Here is a 20,196-nt window from a genome sequence, read left to right on the forward strand (position 1 = left end):
GTTTAAACTCCTGTATTCTCAGCACACAGGAGGCTGAGGAGGGAGAACTGCTACAAGTGTGAGGCCAATTTGGGCTACACAATGATACCCTGTCTTTAAAGCAGCAGAATCAAAAGCAACTGAGACGTACAATATAGGTTAAGAAAATGAACCCAGGCAGTGGTGGCGCACGCCTTTAATCCCAGCACTTGGGAGGCAGAGGCAGGTGGATTTCTGAATTCAAGGCCAGCCTGGTCTATAGAGTGAGTTCCAGGACAGCCAGGGCTACACAGAGAAAGAGCTTTGAAGTCAGAACTTGTGGTTTAGGTCAACTAATAATTGTGTTACCTATTTCTAATGGTCAGTTTGCTCACGTTTAAAAGGTGGATAAAATAAGGTGTACAACCAGGCATAGTGGCACATGCCTTTAATCCCAGCAGCACAAGTAGATCTCTGTGAGTTCAAGGCCAGCTTGGTCTACATAGTGAGTTCTAGGACAGCCAGAGCTGTATAGAGAAAACCTGTATCAATGTGTGTGCATGTGTGTGTGCGCGCACACACGTGCCTTATGTGTGTGTGTGTCTAAGGGATGTGAACTGGCTCAGTTGAATAAAAGCACTTGCTACCAATCCTGACAATCTGAGAATAGTCTCCAGGACCCCCAGGGTAGGAGAAAATCATCTTCCTCAAGTGTCCTCTCACCTGCATGCTATGACGTGTGTGCAATACAACACACACACATACACACAATAAATGAGTATATATTATAAAGCGCTGTAATGTTTGGCACCTATTACACATTCAGCTCATGTCATTATCAGAAAAGTCTACTGAGAATTAGCAATGCAAAAATTTTAGAATGCACTGAGGTAGCCATTTCACTACAAATTAATAGAGTAGATGGTCTTTGTAGAATAGCTTTTAAATGTCATATTGGTTCTAGCTAAAACTGTTCAGCTGCCTGGCTCAGATCAGTGTGCAGCTGAAATAAAATGCTACAAATTGGGTAACTGAAAAGGGTGAAATTTGCTTTTCACTGTTTGGGAGGCTGGGAGGCTGGCGATTCCAGACTTACAATGCTGGCAGATTCTGCGGATGAGGTCTTCTCCTTTGGTTCATGAAGGCCCTACCTCATTCATTGTGCTGTAGGCGGTGGAAGGGGCCAGCGCACTGCCTTGGGCCCTTATCAGGTTATCAGCCTCGTTCCTGAGGGTGTGTCTTCATACCCTAATTGTAAAACTAGTGAATGGGATTAGGTTCCTAAAGGGAAACCTGGCCAGGCTTCCTGACACACCCAGTCTGCTGCAGCTGCTCACTTAGTAAGCATTTTGCTGTGTCAGGTAAGTTATGTGCCAAATATTTTTCATAAACAAACTAAATCTGAAATGTATTTACTCACTGGGTAAATATTTTTTAGAGACATCATATGTAACATCCTTAAATACATTCTTCATAATTATTTGAATTTATACTATTTCTTTTTATTTATTGGCTGTTGTCTCTTTTTAAAGCTAGGTTCTAGATCTGTAGCTCAGGATGGCCTTTTGTGTGCAGCCATTCTTCCTTGGCTTCCCAGCAGGTGGGATTGTATCTGTATGCCACCTTGACTTGCTCAACTTATAGTAAATAGCTTTTAAAAAATCCTTTAGGGTATGAGGAGACCCAGAGGGTTGAAAACAATCTGTGGACAACATTGTGAAAGTTACTTCATCATGTAAGAGATGCAGAAGTGTGTCTGTTTATCAGAGATGTGCAGGGGATCAGGAGGGAAGACAGTTTCTAGCATTTCATTCTCACTAGGATGCACTCACCATTACCCTCCTGTATCTTGTATTGAAAGCTGCTTCTCTCAGGCACTGCTGCAATGTATCCCTGTCTCAGAGATGTGCTGTATCTTTTGCTTTGCAGTCCATTGCTGACGGCTTTAAGGAGGCTGTGCGTTATGTCCTTCCGCGCCTCATGCTGGTGCCGGTGTATCACTGTTGGCATTACTTTGAATTATTAAAGGTAAGACAAAAGCTTCCTAGAACAAGGTCATTAGATGACTAATAATAGCCTAAAGCCTGTTTTTATCTGATTATATTCTTAATATTTTTACTCATAAAACTATAGATTCCTTGGGCTAGCAATAGTGCTCAGTGCTGGAATGCTTGCCCTAGTGCTTGCCTGGGTGGAGCCCTAGGCTGCTGCCTAGCTGGGCAACAAACATACAAGAGCCCAAAGGATACATACTAACATTTCAAACTTCCATACAAAGATCTTTGAGAAACTCTTACAGATTTTACCTCTCAGTACATCATTTTTATGTTGTAGACAGACATGAGGAAATTTATTTTTGTCAGTTTGGAACATAAATGCTCAAATTATCAACCTTAATCGAAGAATGTTTTCATGTTAAAATTAATTTTTGGAGATCTGCAGTACCAATCTTTGAAAAAATACTTTTAATTTTAGATTATTATAAATATCTTTTATTGTTTGACCTTTTTTTTTTTTAAAGATTTATTTATTTTATGCACATGAGTACACTGTAGCTGTCTTTAGGCACACCAGAAGAGGGCATCAGATCCCATTACAGATGGCTGTGAGCCACCACGTGGTTGTTGGGAATTGAACTCAGGACCTCTGGAAGAGCAGTCAGTGCTCTTATCCGCTGGACCATCTCTCCAGCCTGTTTGACCATTTCATACATGTTAATAGTATGTCTTGATTAAATTCGCATTACCTCCCCTCCCACTCCCCCTGGGCATTTCCAACATTTCTCTGCCCCCCTTCTTTTTACGTTTTATTATTTATGAATTTCATATCATACACCCTAGTCACACTCATCTCTTCATCTCTTTGTATCCACCCTCTGTTTTACAAGCTCCCTCCAAATAAATTAACAATGAGGATGATGATGATGATAAGTTTATAAAAATCTCATTGTGGAAGCTACAGTGTATTAGCATGCCATACAGTATACCCTTTTGACCTAACATCTTTACTTTCAAATGTTCATTGTAATGAACCATGAACTCTATGATTTCTGGATCCTCACCAGGATTCCTCTCAGATGTCCTATTATTGCCCTGTGTCATGGAGATCCTGCAGCTTTGGATCTGCAAGAATGGCCCCTCCATGTGCTCCAGCAGTTCATGGGGTAGATGTTGGGCTGGGCCAACTCAAAAGCCCTGGATCTGGGCCTGGGTGGTAGCTGCGTTGGTCAGCTCACCCGCTCTCCTGCACCCACACCACCACACCAGCAGGTGGATCTCCTCAGCACTGCTGTAAGCTTACCCAGGGCCACAGCTGGCAAGGGCCAGGGCTGGTTCTCCCCAGCTCACAAACACACATGCCACCAGGGCCAGGTCTACTGTAGACCACCAGGTCTACCAGGTGGGTGCAGGGCCCTGGGGGTCCTCTCCCCTTTTCATGTCCTCTCTTTTGTTTTGAACCTAGAGTATAGTTATTTCTGCCTGTTAGACTACTGACCTATCTCATATAAGAAATTCTTAATTTCATCTAGTTTTATCTAAAATTATTTTAAAATGTTATTTTTGTGCATGTAAGTGTTTCCCTGCATATATGTTCATATACTACATGTGTACTTACATATATGTTCATATACTACATGTGTACTTAGTGCTTAGGGAGGCCAGGAGAGGGCGTCAGTTCCCTGGAACTGGAATTACTGATGGCCAGCAGCCACGTGGGAACTGGCTAGGACTGAACCCAGGTCTTCTGCAAGAACAGCAAGTACTCCTAATATCTGAGCCTGTCTCTAAACTTGAGAAAATCAGTTTGAAGTCTTCATGAAATGTAATATTCTTCATTTCTTAGTGTAGACCAAGTGCACACAATTGTGTGTGCACATGAGAGACAGAGCAAGAGAGAGGGAGGGAGAGAGGATCAAGAATGAGTAAATGGGTCTTGTTTTTTGAGACAGGATCTCATGTCATCTAGACTGGCCTTGAACTCAGTGTCTAGCGGAGGATATCTTAGTAGGGCTGACATTACACTTGTGCTCTATATATACAACACAAACAGTGGTTCTCTGTTTTCATTTCCTGACTGGCCCCTAGTCTTAATCACATTGGCAAAGGAACTTTAGTGATTAATTATAGCAGAAGTGGCATCAAAGTGAGTCAGGTCATCATGGTCACACTTGTCTGCTCTTCCTTAGATGCACCGTAGCAATGAAGGCAGCCTTGCAATCGTCCAGCCAGGGTAGAAATATAGAGGACAACTGTAAACGAACGATAGCATTGCTAAGACTTGAACTTTGTGGGAATCCAAATAAACATCCAGGCTCTTCGTGAAGCATGCAGCCCTTCTCACATCTACCTCTGTATCTGTTAGTCTCCAAGGATGAAGCTAGTATCATCAGCTTGTTTATCTATGTGTGCACAAAAAATGAATTCCAGGCATTTAGTGGGAATGAGACACCTTAAACTTGTCTTCTTGAAATACATGTTCTTTAGAAACTGCCAAGCAAATTCTTTGCCTAGATGTCTACAAGACAGCTGTGGAAGTAGTCTAGCTGTTATTCCAGAATTATTAACTGTGTATTCAATGGACAAAGCCTCAGCAGGCAATTGAAACCAGTAATTTGGAGCCTTAAAGGCGGGTGCAGAATGGTCAAGCAGAAAGCTGCTTTACTTGAAGAGCAATAGAAAAGAGGTGGGGGGAGGAAATGTTACTGAGCTAAGTATACTGGAATTGTATTCACAAAAGGAAAGCCAGAGGTGCTCACGTGGGGTCTGGGGTCCCCAGGACTGAGGCGGGGTGAGAATGGGTGGTTACCAGAGAAGCTTCATGTTTGTCTCCTGCTTTGTAACCAAGTCTGCTCTAAGGGGAGCAGACGCCACCTAAGGCACTAGACATGAGGAAAGCTCTTCTTGGTGAAGTGTTTTAAAGCTTCAAGGAATGACCAACAGACAGAAACCACCGTGTCCAATTAATGAAGCTACAAGCTCAGTATCTATAATTATATGAACACACAGCAACAGTGAGGACAAATAGGAACATAGAATGGAAAGTCACAGAAAGGATGCGTCAAATCTCAAAAGATCTGAATGACCCACAAAAAAGGTTATTCAAAGGCCAGTAACCCGCACATTCCAACCCATCAGTAGTCAGAAAATGCACATTAAGATCACAACCATTACCTGTGCATCAGATTTAAAAGTCTAAAACAAAGCAGAAAAGGCCACATGAACATCCTAATAGTGAAAACCATATAACCAGCTTCGGAGAATAGTTTGACATTACTAAATTTGAAAATATGTACACTCTGACATTTTTGCATATAAACATGTACTCTAAAGTAGTGGTTCTCACCCCGTGGGTTGTGGACTCCTTTGGTGGTTGAACTGTCCTTTCACAGAGGTCACCTAAGACTGTTAGAAAACAAAGATATTTGTATTACGCTTTACAATCGTAGCAAAATTACAGTTATGAAGCAGCAATAAAAATAGATTTATGGTTAGTGGTTACCATAACATGAGGACCTGTATTAAAGGATCACAGAATTAGGACGGTTGAGAACCACTGCTCCAGAGAAATGCATTCATATGTAATCAAAGAGGCATGTAAAGGAAAAAGGCGCTAGCCATGAAACCGACAGGATCCAAATGGTGGATGAAGAGGACTAATGTGTTCGGGTTGCCTCTCCCCCCCCCCCCATGCTTCGGCCCCCTCACATAAACACAGAGTAAATACGTAAATGTAATAAAGTTTTTAAAGAATATTTGTCATCTACAATTTCAAACAGCAAAACACTGCCAACTGAAAAAGAATAAACTGTTTAACTTTGAATAAATGATATCTGAAATGAGTTATCTGGGAAGAGGGAACGTCAGCTGAAAAAATGCCTCTATCAGACTGGCCTTCGCTTTGTTCTCAATGGCTAAGTCATCACTTCACTACCACTTTTAGGTACTTTAAATAGTTTTTTATTAAAAACTAGGTTTTAGATTTTTTTCTTAATATATTCTTCAGTCTTTATGCAAAGAGTTCACCTCTCAATCTGTAAATAACTTTATAACTACTGCAGTCAAGTTTATATAAATATATATAATAAACATATAATATTATCTATTGATAAAAGATAAATATTTTAAATTTGGTTTTCAAGGCAGAGTTTCTCTATGCATCCTGGCTGTCCCAGAACCCCACTCTGTACACCGGGTTGTCGTGGAGCTCAGGGGTCCACCTGCCTCTGCCTCCCTAGTGTGGGATTAAAGGTGTGCACCATTACGCTCAACATATACATCCTTTAATACAAAGGATATTGTTTTAGTTAGGTTTTTATTGTGGTGATAAAACACTGACCAAAAGCAACTTGGGGAGGAAGAGGTTTATTTTCTTCTACATTTCTAGATACCAGTTCATGACTGAAAGAATTAGGGCAGGCACCTATGGCAAAAACTGAAGTAACTGAAGCAGAGGCCACAGAGGAGTGCTGCATACTGGCTTGCTCCCCTTGCTCAGCTTGTTTTCTATACTACCAAACCACCTGCTCAGAGATGGCACCACCCACAGTGGGCTGAGTCCTCCCACATCAGTCAGTAGTCATGAAGATGTACCACAGAACTGCCTATTGGCCAGTCTGATAGAGACATTTTTTCAGTTGAAGTTCCCTCTTCCCAGATAACTCATTTCAGATATCATTTATTCGAAGTCAAATAATATTCTTTTAGTCCTTGGGCTTTTCCTTGAAATTTATTAGTAGAATAAAAGTTATTTTCAAGAGGTCTATAAAGCTTAATATTAAAATATACTATTAATGACTTAATAAGATTCATTGAGAAAGATTAGCCAGTGCTAAGTTCCATTAGGTGATAATTTTAACCTTCTATTCTGAAACCTGGATGAAATCCCTCCACCTAGACTCATCAGTTCACAGAATTAACTGCTACGTGGTATGTAGTGTTTGCTGAGCTGCACGACCCAGGTCCACTCATGAGTGCTGAGGTGAGGACTGGGGCTGGAGATGGCCAGTGCCAGCCACCCACTGTGTGTGTGTGTGGTTGTGTTTATTTGTTTTAACTTATCACCAGACTTAGGCATAGACTGATGTTTTGCATAGTTCAGTCTGCTCTCATTGTAGAGACAACACAGTGTCATGGCAGAGAACACATTTTATATCAAAGCTTCTGGGCTTGAATATTTAGTTTGGTGTTCGTATTGGACAAATGACCTGACTTTTCTGTATGCGCTGTGCCTCACCTGTACATGTAAGCTGTGATAGTGCACATTCCACTGAGTTGTAGTAAACATTAAGTAAGTAAATAAAAGGTCATGCACAGAGAAGTAAAAAATATTCAGTTATTTGTATATAAACAAATTTAAATATCATACACTCACAATCTTGATTACTTTTGACAAGTGGCTATTGGTACTTAACCAGTTTACACTAAAAATGGAAAAAAGATATCTCTAGGTTTAAGGACTTTATTATTTAGTAAAGAACATAGATATGTCAAAATAATTAGCATATAAATGCTTAATAAATACATCCATATGTTGATAAACATAAAGAAAATGTGATACATTTATAGTCACACAATAATTCTTTTCTCAGACATAAAATTATGATATTTGTAGGAAAATAGACTTGCAAGTTAATAACCCATACTTAGACAAATACATTTTTCTCTCACATGTCAATGTTAGATATTAATTTTAATATATGTAGGGGTGAGGCATGGATATAAGTCATTAACGTGGCTTCTGAAAGGGGGAAAGGAGATCTTAAGGCAGGAAGGAAAAGAGAAGGGGAAAATAGATGGCAAAAATGCATGTGACATGAAACAGAAGCCCGACGACTGGGTTAGGAGGGAGACTAACACCAGTCACTTTGTGTTCTACTTTTAAAAACTAAGAAAAAACTTTCCACAAATGTAGTAATATTGTAGGATAAATGCTGTAGACGTAACTAGCTTTGCCTAGGGAAGTCAGAATAAAATTCTTAAGAGTGTTGACTATGTAGGAATTTATCTATCTGTGTCTGTGTTGTTTATTTGGAAGAATCATGTAAACAAATGCCAAGGAGCTCTACGGATTAGAAAAAGCAATGCACAGGTCAACTTAGTGCAACACTTACTAGATCCTGTAACAGAGGAAAGATTGCCTAAAAGGACATTATTGAGACAGAATAAAATCACTATATTCTAGATGAATTAAAAGAACCTTTTGTTGTTAAGTATTTGTTGAGATCAAGTCTCATGTAGTCCAGGCTGGGCCCAAACTCACTATGTAAATAAAACGACCATGAACTCCCAATTTTTCTCCCCCCACTCCCAACTGCGAGGATTACAGGTGTATGCCACCAGGCCCAGTTTAGGTAGTGCTAGGGATTGAACTTGGGTTTGTGCACGTTAGGCAACTGAGGTATGATTAGGCAACTGAGGTATGATTAAAGCCTATGATTATAGAGCTTTATTATAAAATTTTTTGAAGTTGATCTGAACTATGCTCTGATTCTATAAGAAAATTCTTAGTCTAAGATATAATGCTGAAATATTTAAAGACTAGCATTTGAAAGTATTTTTTATTTTTCTAAGATTAAATTATTAAAAAAAATATGCCCACTGTATGAAAATAAACACTTTCCCCATAGTTCTGTTCATTTGAGACCAGAGAAATGTCACTGTCCCTACCCCACATCTTTAAATTTATATTCTCAGGTCATAATAGTAAGTCTTCCCAAAGGAGACCTTCCAAAAAGACAAGCTGTTTCCTCGGCTATAACTTCCTACTTTTGGTGACATGAACCAGCAATCTGTCTAAGGGGTGTATGTGGGGTATGTGTGGGTGTACATGTGCACATACATACATACATACACACACATACATACATACATCATACATACTGGGAAGTTAGAAGGAGGCATTCTACCAGCAAGCCCATAGTTGTTGACAGTCATAATGTTAGCTATAAGTACAAAGGGGATATGTCAACATTACTGCCAAATAAATCCTGTGACAGCTTGTGAGTAACTGTTCATCTCATTTACGATGGAGACCCCACTATAGGTATTGACAAGATAAGCTAAGGAGTTACAGAGCCTCAAAAAACTTATGTACCCTAGGAATTGAAGAGTTCAGTCATGGTGGTAGGAGAGAACCGACTCCCATAGGTTGTCTTCCACTTGAGAGTGATTTATGATATAAGAATATTCCAAAAATAACTTTAAAGTCATTCAGCAATGGTTTCCTCTCTGTGAGGAGTAGAATTGATAGGATTGGGGGATGGTGTGCACACAAATAGAATATGAGGCAACAATATATTAAAATTTAGTAACTTGAGTATACAGGGATTTCTTTTGCCGTTTTTACAACTATTCTATAAATTTGGCTTGTTTCAAGAGAAAAAATATAAGAGGAAAAACATTATCTGAAAAACAACTTTAATACAATGCATTTTGTTGTATACTAGAAGCTAAATTCACCAGTTAGGTGAGGAGGCCAGAGGCCAGTATTGCAGAAAGGTTGTGGAGACATGAGTCTTGTTAAGCTGATTCACCATAGTGACTTCTGTGTCAGCTCAGGAAGTATAGACTGTGTATTTTCAATTACCTGTAGAGAAGCAGCCTAGATACTCGTTATGCTGATTTTTAAGTCTCACTACTAACTATGCATGGCCCTCAGTGGTCAAAAGCTTTCCTAGATACCCAAAGCTATGAGTTCCAGCCACAGGGCCATAAACATCTCTCCATTTAGCTCCATTTAGTACTGAAAATCGAAGAAATAGCAAATTATTGAACTGAGATTATAGCACACAGCCATTGTCACTCCTGGAAAATTCTAACTCTCCTGATTTTTTTCTACTTGACAAACTTGTAATTATTATATGACTGTTTAAAGATAACGTGTGAAGGATTTTGTTTGAATAGTCTTAGAGAAAACAGAAGTTTAGTAGCTTCAGAACTGAATTTAGGGTGGTTCAGTTTTGGTAGAATTTCACTGCTGCTACTAATTGAAGATTTTTTTTTAATTATTTGTTTATGTTATGTCTATGAATACATTTGTTGCTCTCTTCAGACACCCCAGAAGAGGGCATCAGATCCTATACAGATGGTTGTGAGCCACCATGTGGTTGCTGGGAATTGAACTCAGGACCTCTGGAAGAGCAGTCAATGCTCTTAACTGCTGAGCCACCTCTCCAGCCCCTAATTGAAGATTTTAATCAATAAAAATAAAAGCTTATAATAGACATCTTATTTCATCAACATCCATCTTTATTAAGATATATATCTATATCTATTTAATATAAATCATATGTGTGTGTGTGATGGCCACTGTTTCTGGACAGTGTGTAATGGGAGATGTTTGATTAGCACTGAATTATGGTAACTGTGATGTTCAGTGTATCACATATATATGGTGTATATATATGATATAAGATATATACATAGACACAGACACTGTCTCACTATATATCCCTGGATGTTCTAGGACTCACTATATACTCCAGGCTGTCCTTGAACTCACAGAAATCCACCTATCTTGGCCTCCCAAGTGCCGAGATTAGCAGCATTAGTGCCACACTACACCGAACTATTAAGATATTTTAATGTAGAGCTGAAATAAATTTTTTATAAGAAAACTTTTTAAATTTTAGCTTTTTATGTATATGTTTTGCCTGTATATGTGTCTCTGCACCATGTAAATGTATTGTCTACAAAGGAAAAAGGAGGTGTTGAGTACCCTGGAACTGGAGTTACAGACAGTTGTGAGCTGTCATGTGGTTGCTGGGAACAAAATCTGGGTCCTCTGGAAGAGCAACAAGTGCTCTTAACCACTGGGCCATCTCCCCAGCCTGAGAAGTCTTTTATACAGGCAAAGTAAGTAATTTTGCTGGTGATCTTCACCTTAAACTTCAGAATAACCAAGCACTGATACGTTTTCAAACTTGTGGCAGTATTTTTTGTCTCATTGTCTTTTCAGTGTTTATTTAGTAATCTGAAGATTAGGACGTTACTGCTAATATAGTCGTTTAAATTATTTCCATTGTTATTTTTTTTGGTGGCCAAATGTTAGGTATCTTTGGAAAATCTGATATCTCATGTGTTCTAAGTAGGGGACAGTTTATAGGACACAAATGAAAGGCACTGGACCAGGTCTGCAAGCAACATCCAAATAGTTATTTTTGAGCCCCTTGAAATATGAGGAAAATGTAAATTTTACCACAGATTGTCTAGATTAAGATTGTGAAATAAATTTAGTGTTTAAATTTTTCTGAGGTGATAATTTTTACATGGTTGTTATATAGATATGCACTTATACAATTTCTGTATAATACCTATGTAATACTTTGCTCTCAATCAAAAAGATTAAAATATTGGCATATAATCTAACATAAATTATTATAAGGTAAATTTTTTTCCTTTCAAGAGAACATTTTTTCTTCTGAGAGAAATATTAAAGAAAAATTTCAGCAAACAAAATAAAGCCAAATTTTAAGGGATTAAAAAATTAGATGTAAATTTTTATTTCTAAGGATTAGTACAAAATTTTTTAAATTAACCTTCATGGTTTGTTGATACTGCAGTGGTTGAATTTGATGTTATAAAAATATCCTCTTGCAGAGGATCTGGTTTGATTGCCAGTACCCACCTGTACTCACAGTCATCTGGGACTTCAGTTCCAGGGGACCTGGTGCCCCCTCTGGCTTCTGTGGGCACCAGGCACATATGGCTTGTAGATATGCATGTAGACTAACTACCCATACACATATAATAATGCAAAGATTAAAGTATGTCAACAAAATCTTTATGGTGTTTAGTTACACACAGCTTTTGACACATTAAAGTGTTAAAATTTGATTGTTTTATTCTGTTGTATAACAAATATATGTAAACTTTTTGAAATTGCCAGAACTTAGGTATTTAACAGAGAATATGTAGTAATTTTAGGAGTTTATCTTATTGTATGTCTTCATATTAGTGAATAAAAGTAACTTTAAAAAAAAAAAAACTTTTTAATCCAGGCCTGGTGGCACACACTTTCAACCCCAGAACTCAGGAGGCAGAAGTAGATGGATCTCTGTGAGTTCGAGACCAGCTTTGTCTACAAAGCTAGTCCAGGACAGCCAAGGCTCTATTACACAGAGAAACCCTGTCTTGAACAACCAAGGAAAAAGTGTTTCTTTGTAATTGTGTGTGTATAGTGTTGAGGTGGGGTGTGGGCACCAAGGGACACAGGTGGAGGGCAGAGGGCAGACTTCATGGGGTTGGTTCTCCTTCTGCCTCTATGTGGGTTCTGCATACTGAACTCAAGTCATTAGGTTTGCCTAACAAGCACTTTAGCCAGCTAGCCATCTTGCTGGCCCTAAAGTAACTTTTAAACATCATGCTTTAAATACTTTAAATTATTCTGTATGATGAAAAGTTCCTAAATAATTTTCACAGTTCTCTTTTTTATTGATTGTTATGCTGACAGTACTTTATATCATCACTGGATTTGTTAAAAGAGGATTGGTTTTAAAGAGTCAGATGGTATATGTAATTATACAAAGTTACAGTTGTCTTTATTAACTATATTAGTCTTTTGGCTGTGTCCAAATATCTGACAAGAAGCAAAGTTAGTGAGGAAGGAGAACTTTGGTTTACAGTTGAAGAAGGGAAACAGTTTGTCACTGTGGGGAAAGCATGGCAGCATCCTCAGTCAGGAAGCAAAGGACTAGAAATAAGACCAGGCTACAAAACCTTCAGATGTACCCCAGTGGGAAGCTCCACCTCCTAATAGTTCCATAGCCTTCCTCAAACAGTGCTACTAGCCGGAACAAAGTGTTCAGACACATGAGCCTATGGGAGACATTGCATATTCAAACTGCAGCATTAAATGCATTTAAGTTTTAAATATCTGTTTCCACTTTAACTACAAAGAAGTTGAGACTAGAACCAAACAATGTATTTTATCCCCCTAGCAGTTGAAAGCGCGCAGTGAGGAGCAGGAGGACAGAGAGTGTCTGAATCAGGCCATCACTGCCCTCATGAATCTCCAGGGCAGCATGGACCGGATTTACAAGCAGCACTCACCTAGACGCCGACCTGGGTAAGTCCAGACTGACCTTCACCATGTGATTTACAGTGATACCACATTCTTGAAAGTTATGTTTGTCCTTTTGTGACCTGTGTTAGTCTGAAAAATCACCAAATTACCATTGTTACATTGTTAGGATATAGTTTATAAACTTAAATATATATTTAGTGAAATTTTATGCAAACAATGTGTAATTTTTTTATAATTTTAGTTCTTATGGTTCTAGGAGTGAAATATTCAGATGTAATATTTACTTTGATAGTAAAATTGAGTCAGTTGCCATTGAGGGACAGGGCTAGAAGAAAATAATTGTTAATATTTCAATTAACAGTTGAAATATTTCATTATTTAAGTTTAATATTTCATTATTTAAGCTTTTGAATGCTGAGTATTCAAACCCAGGGCTTTTTATATGCTAAGTGTGGACTCGGTCATTAAACTCTAACCCTCAATTCAGTTTAATACTTTTGTTATTTGATTTGGAATTACATAATCGTTATTCAAGTCAAATTTATCTTGCTTTTTAATTTTTTTAAAAAAATATTTTCTTTTTTAGGGATCCCGTTTGCCTTTTTTACAATCGTCAATTAAGAAGCAAGCACCTGGCTATCAAAAAAATGAATGAAATTCAGAAAAACATAGATGGGTGGGAAGGCAAAGATATAGGACAGTGTTGTAATGAGTTCATAATGGAAGGGCCATTGACCAGAATTGGTGCTAAACATGAAAGGCATATTTTTCTCTTTGATGGCTTAATGATCAGCTGTAAACCTAATCATAGCCAGACCCGACTTCCAGGTTATAGTAGTGCAGAATACAGACTAAAAGAGAAATTTGTCATGAGGAAAATTCAAATATGTGATAAAGAAGATGCTTGTGAGTACAAACATGCTTTTGAATTAGTGTCCAAAGATGAAAACAGTGTAATATTTGCTGCCAAGTCAGCTGAAGAGAAAAACAACTGGATGGCAGCCCTTATCTCCCTACACTACCGAAGTACTCTAGACAGAATGCTGGATTCTGTGCTACTGAAAGAAGAAAATGAGCAGCCCCTGAGGCTGCCGAGTCCAGACGTTTATCGCTTTGTGGTAACAGACTCTGAGGAAAACATTGTTTTTGAAGACAACTTGCAAAGCAGAAGTGGCATCCCCATTATTAAAGGAGGCACCGTGGTGAAACTGATTGAAAGGCTAACGTATCACATGTATGCAGGTATGTGAGACTAGTAAGTGCTCACCTAGAGACTAGGACCCAATGGCTAAGAACACTTCACAGTTGATGGGGCAGGGGACAGGGAAGGGCACCACAAATAAACAATAACGAAAAATCAAAAGAGTGAATAAGTCATTAAACATTTCTAAAATGTGTTATTAATTCCAGTGACAATAAATGCTTGTAGAATGTTTATTTGTAAAATTAAATTTGAGAAAGGTCCCTACTTTCATCAAGAAGTAGATTGTTCACCTGAGGAGTAGAATAGGGACAGGAAGGTAAGAAGTTGAAGGCTATCCTTGACTACATAGTGATTTTTGAAGCCAGCCTGGGCTACATGAATTCTTGTCCATATGTGGGGTCGTGGGATACATCTGTCAGGAAAAAGCTACAGTGGAAGAAGCCAAAGTTAAAAAGGAAAGAAAGGAAAGTGGGACTTCAGTTACTTAAAATGGATAAAGTCAAACATGAATCTGTTCTTTGCTCAACTTTTTCAGATCCCAATTTTGTTCGTACTTTTCTTACTACATATCGTTCATTTTGTAAACCACAGGAATTGCTAAGCTTGCTGATAGAACGGTAAGAAAGACATATTTCACCTCTCTTAAATCTTTGTGCTTTGCCAAGGTCCGAGTAACACTTAAGACCTGCTTGGTATAATGCCAATAACACTACTGTTCTCTTCAGCAGGCTTGCCCAGCCTTTGCTGAGGAGGGCTCTTCAGTGGGAAACAGAAAAAACGAGCTTCAAGGATAAAATCTGTGTATTTTAATAAAGTTTATTTTGTTCCTTAAAGATGCATCTTTCCCTTTAACTTTTACAATAAACTTGTTATGATAAATTTCAAAATATATACAAGGATAGAAGACTTAGACTTTGCTCTTTCATCCAGCTTCAGCAGTCACTGACTTACCTCATGTTCCTACAGATTTGATCATCTTACCCCAGGATTGTTTTGCAGTAGATTCTAGACCATGGATTTTTATCTAAATATTTCTATATGCATCTCTAAAATAGTGGTTCTCAACCTTACTAATGCTGTGACCCGTTAATACAGTTCCTCACATTGTGGTGGCTCCCCCAACCATAAAATAATTTTTGCTGCTAATTCAAAACTGTGATTTTGTTACTGTTAGGAATCACAATGTAAGTATTTTTGAAGATGGAGGTTTGCCAAAGGGGTCATAACCTGTAGGTTGAGAACTTCTGTTCTAAAAGATAGTTTCTTATTTTTAAAACTCATGTATTATTGACCCTAAAAAATTAACAATTTCTGTATTATTAATTTATAAATATTAAGGTTTGAGCTGAAATTTTCACCATATTTTGAGTAGTATTTTAAATGCCTTACAGTTTAAAATTTAAAATGTGAACCTTTTCTATGCTGATCAGTGTGCTACCTATGAAACTTTTTTGAAAATAAAAATAAGAATACAGGGCCTAGAAAGATGTCTCAGGGGTTAAGAGCAAGTAACTGCTCTTCCAGAACCCAAGTTTGGTTCCCTGTACCCACATTGCTTGAAACTCCTAATGCCTCCGGCCTCTGTGCATGTACACACACACAGGCAGTATACATACATACAGTACCCACACACACAGTACCTACACACACACACACACACACACACACACACACACACACAGAAGTAACAATAAGTTCTTAAAAGAAAAGACTACACACCTTGTACTAATTGTTAGCCAAAGGCTATTTTCTTGCTGTGTGCAGTTTCTTAAGGAGGGTAAACAGTAATTATGTTTTCTACATAATGAGAGAAAAAGGATTACCGAGCCATAACATTTTTCTTGTTGCATTCAAAGTCTCTTTCATTTATGTATGAACAAATTTCTCTTCTTTTTATTTTATTCTTAGGTTTGAAATTCCAGAACCAGAACCCACTGAGGCGGACAAGCAGGCCTTAGAGAAAGGCGAGCAGCCAATCAGTGCAGATCTGAAAAGATTCCGCAAGGAATATGTCCAACCCGTGCAACTTAGGTTTGACCTGAATGTCACACCTTAAAAAATAGTTTCACTATATACTTGACATACAAGTTCTTAGCTCTTAATTCAAATCCTTCTATTATTAACTTTATTTCAATTGTTTCCTTCTAACTTTCTCTGCAGGATAATAATTAAATAACTAGTCCTAAAGTAGTTTTAATTACTTAAATATGTTATTTGTATCATCTGTGTGTGGCACATGATAGATTATCTTCATATACCTATTTGTTTTTATTTTTGTCTGAACATGTGTGTGTGCCTATGTGTATGCATTTTCACATGTGTACGATACATGTGTATGCAAGTTTGCATACATATGAGTCCCAAAGTTAGCATCTAGTGTGTCTTCCTTGATTACTCTTTGCTCTATTTATTGAGACAAGCTAGTCTAGTTAGCCAGCTTTTTCAGGGAGTCTCCAGTGTCTCCCACACAGTGGAACCTGCTGGGTTACAGATAGCCACATAGAAACGTGCCTACTGTAGCCTCATTTCCCATTTTCTCCTTTCATAGCCCAGTATGCTAATATAGTAGTTGTGGATGCTTTCACAGTAGACAGTATTTGTGAAAGTTGTAGTTCCTTTCCTCCTCAGAATATCTGGACATTCAATACTTTAAGGAATCTCTCATAGTGAAAGAACATTTCATTACAGCAGGTATCTGTTGCTAGTACTTACAGTTTGCCAATTATTACCCACTAGTGCTTTATCTTTTCTATCTTATCCTTGCAACATCATTTCTTTGTACTACTAGAAATATAACATAATTTTATGACTACTTTATTTATAAGGAAATAAGAACTTAGTAAGATAAAGTAATTTGAAATAGTTTCTATAAAGGGAGTGGCAAGATAAGGTTAAAACCCATGTCAGACCTCCTTAGCCAGCGTCTTGTCTTTTCTTTACTTTTTTTTTTTTTTTTTTTTAAACTAAACACTGACATATATGTCTTTTTTTGTTATTGGTTTTTTTGTTTTGTTTTGTTTTTTGAGATTAGAGTTTTTCTGTGTATCCCTCCCTGGCTGTCCCGGAACTCTATTTTATAGACCAGGCTAGCCTCAAACTGAGATTCGCCTGCCTCTGCCTCCCAAGTGCTAGGATTAAAAGCATGTGCCACCAAGCCTAGCAAGACCCATATATCTTTTTACTACATGTCAGAAAGATCCTTTGTGTCCTCTCTAATAAAGCTGTGTTCCACCTCCAGGCACTGTCCTATCTCTCCCTCCATACACTAGAGTTACCTTTTTAGATGTGAATTGAAATGTATTGTCTTCATTTCAGACCCTTCCATTGAACGTGCTTTTGAGATTGATCTATGTTGCTTATATCAGTCATTTTTAAATATTTTTAAATATATTGATATGGTTGGCTCAGAATGACTGGATGGAAAGTTTAGGTACATGTTCAGTGATAGAGGGAGTTGTCAGGACTTCTCTAAACATTGTCAGAACACTGCATATGAGTGCCTGTGTTTCGTACCTTGCCAGTGTTTACAGACATGTCTGGTTTGCACCTCCACTGTATTATTGAGTATACAGTTGCTACGTGCTGTGATTTTGTTTTCCCTTAGTGACTCACAATGTTAAGAACTTTTGTTTCTTACTGATCATTCATACTTGTATAACCAGAGTCTGGTTAGAACTCCTTACCTGTTTCACTTGATCTTTTGTTTTGAACTGGGGTGTAGAGCTGAGCTGAGAAGCTTGTGGTCTACTGCATTTTGTCGAGAAAAGGTTTTGCCAGTCTTTCCTTTAAACACAGTGGCTAGCCCACTATTTTTCTTACTGGTGTTTTGACAAGCTAAAACGTTTATTTTTGGTAAAGTCTGATGCTAAGACTTTCTCCTTTCATATAGCAACCTTAGAATTGCATGGCTCCTGGAGGAAATGGAACTGTTTGAAGTGAGCTAAGCATAAACTAAAGGCTAACAGTTAGTTCTGTGATCTTGGTGCATTCCCAAGCTGCTGTGCCAGCCAGACACTCTGTAACATGAGGTTGTTTGACACAAATAGCACAATTACACTGAAAGTTAATTGTGTTCATGCTGCTGTGAGGAAAGAATAGGACCTGACTGGAAATAGTCATTTTTTGAAGTAATAAAACAAATGCTAAAGTGACTAATTTATATTACAGTGTATCGGTGGTAGGGAGTGGAAAATTGTGTCTATATAGAGGAATAAATCTGTGTACTTGAATATCATAAGTAATCATCTTGTGACATCATAAAACAAATGCTCTGTCCAAAGTAGTGTTTTTGTCTTTGGAAATAAACTACAAGATTATATACTTATTTGTAGCTTACAAAGAAATGATAGCAGTTGAATTCAAAATCAAATACACTACATGCTAGTTTTTTATTTTATGTGGAAAATGCATCAAGATTTACATCTTAAAAGTGATTTCAGGGGCCTGGGGAAAGTCCACAAAGTACTTGCCATTGCAAGCATGAGGACCTGGCTTCAATTCTCAACACCCATGTAGAAATATTAAGTATGCTAGTATAGTGTGAGCCTGTTATCCCAGCACTGGAGAGGTAGAGACAGGAGGATCCTGGGAGCACACTGGTCAGCCCATCTAGCTTAATTAGTGAGCTTCAGGTCCAGTGAGAGACCATGTCTCATGAGGAGGAGGAGGAGGAAGAAGAGGAAGAAAAGGAGGAATGATTGAAGAAGACATGTGATGTTGGCTGGTTTTTGTGCACACACCCATATAATGCCTTTTCCGTGTAAGAAATTAAAAAAATATTTCATACGATGAAGCATGATTCTTTTACATACGTATAAAAGTCCCTTTTCTTAAGATAAATGAGTAAGCACAGAATGAAGTTTTATACTTTACAGTATTTAAGTTTCAATTTAGTGCACAGTCTGAAAAATAATGTTAATATTTTTGAGCTCTGTGTAGTATTGAGTGTACCTCTCAATAAATGTCTACTTCTGTTTTATTAGGGTCTTGAATGTCTTTCGCCACTGGGTTGAGCATCATTATTATGACTTTGAAAGAGACTTGGAATTGCTTGAAAGACTAGAATCCTTCATTTCAAGTGTAAGAGGTATATTATTTAAAGGCTTGATTGACTCTTATGTGTGTTGTACATGAGTTTACTTTAGAAACTCTATGACTTTTAGTTAAAAAATAAACTAGTTGTCATGCTTGCAAAACTAAAATAATACTTAGGATATTTGTCGTTTGTCCTAAACAATGCCGTGTGTCTTTAGCATCCCCTGCTGTTGAAGAACCTTGCCTTCTCAGATGTTGGCTTTGTTCTTGTTTTCCATCAACACTGGAGACAGAGCACATGGCCTGCTGTACAGGCAAGCCTTTACCCCTGAGCAGCCCCTCTCAGCTCCCTTTTGAAGTGTTGGAGAATACCTCTTTTAAAGAAGCCAAGAGCTTCTTTTCATTTATTTATTTATTTTCTTTTTAAGATATTTAGGGGCTGGCGTGGTGCTGTTTGAGAGGACTGGAGTCCCGTTCCCAACACCCATCATGATGCTTATAGTTGCCCAAACTCCAGCTCCAGGCTATCTGAATCCCTCGTCTGGCCTCTGTGGATACTTGAATATACATGGTGTACACACACACGCACATGTACACACGCATATTCATACACACTTGCACACACACAGGCACACATACACTCTTTTATACTCATGTAAAGATTATATGAAAAATTTTTAACATTTTATGTCAACTCAAGGTTGTCACTCCTTTAGCTAAATAAAAACATGACTAGTTTTGCCTCCTATTCCCCCTATTCCTCTTATTCTTTAATTTTGGACATTGAAAAAAATGTATTTACTTGTGGAAAAGTATTCCAGGAAAAATATCTTCTGCATTGAAAAGGTAAGAGTTTCCTACTTGAAGGTCAGAATCACAGCGTTGAAGTGAAACTCCAGGACTTGGCAATTAAACATACAGATATTATCAAAATGTGTGCTATTAATGAACTACATATGTTTTAACTAACAATATAA

General features: G+C 37.9%; 1 protein-coding gene across 2 annotated transcripts in view; it reads left to right on the plus strand.

The window, feature by feature from the left end:
• Sos2 (SOS Ras/Rho guanine nucleotide exchange factor 2) overlaps positions 1–20,196 on the plus strand; it is a 95,882-nt gene that overhangs the window by 52,643 nt on the left and 23,043 nt on the right. Inside the window, exons 8-13 of one of the 2 annotated variants that reach the window (XM_034513816.2) lie at positions 1,888–1,986; positions 12,896–13,023; positions 13,568–14,223; positions 14,721–14,802; positions 16,094–16,216; positions 19,168–19,271. In XM_034513816.2, coding sequence (XP_034369707.1) covers positions 1,888–1,986; positions 12,896–13,023; positions 13,568–14,223; positions 14,721–14,802; positions 16,094–16,216; positions 19,168–19,271 — 1,192 coding nt within the window. The remainder of the gene's footprint in view (positions 1–1,887; positions 1,987–12,895; positions 13,024–13,567; positions 14,224–14,720; positions 14,803–16,093; positions 16,217–19,167; positions 19,272–20,196) is intronic. The other variant, XM_034513818.2, reaches the window with a different exon arrangement.

The sequence above is a fragment of the Arvicanthis niloticus genome, chromosome 11 (assembly GCF_011762505.2).
Source record: "Arvicanthis niloticus isolate mArvNil1 chromosome 11, mArvNil1.pat.X, whole genome shotgun sequence".
Taxonomy (NCBI): domain Eukaryota; kingdom Metazoa; phylum Chordata; class Mammalia; order Rodentia; family Muridae; genus Arvicanthis; species Arvicanthis niloticus.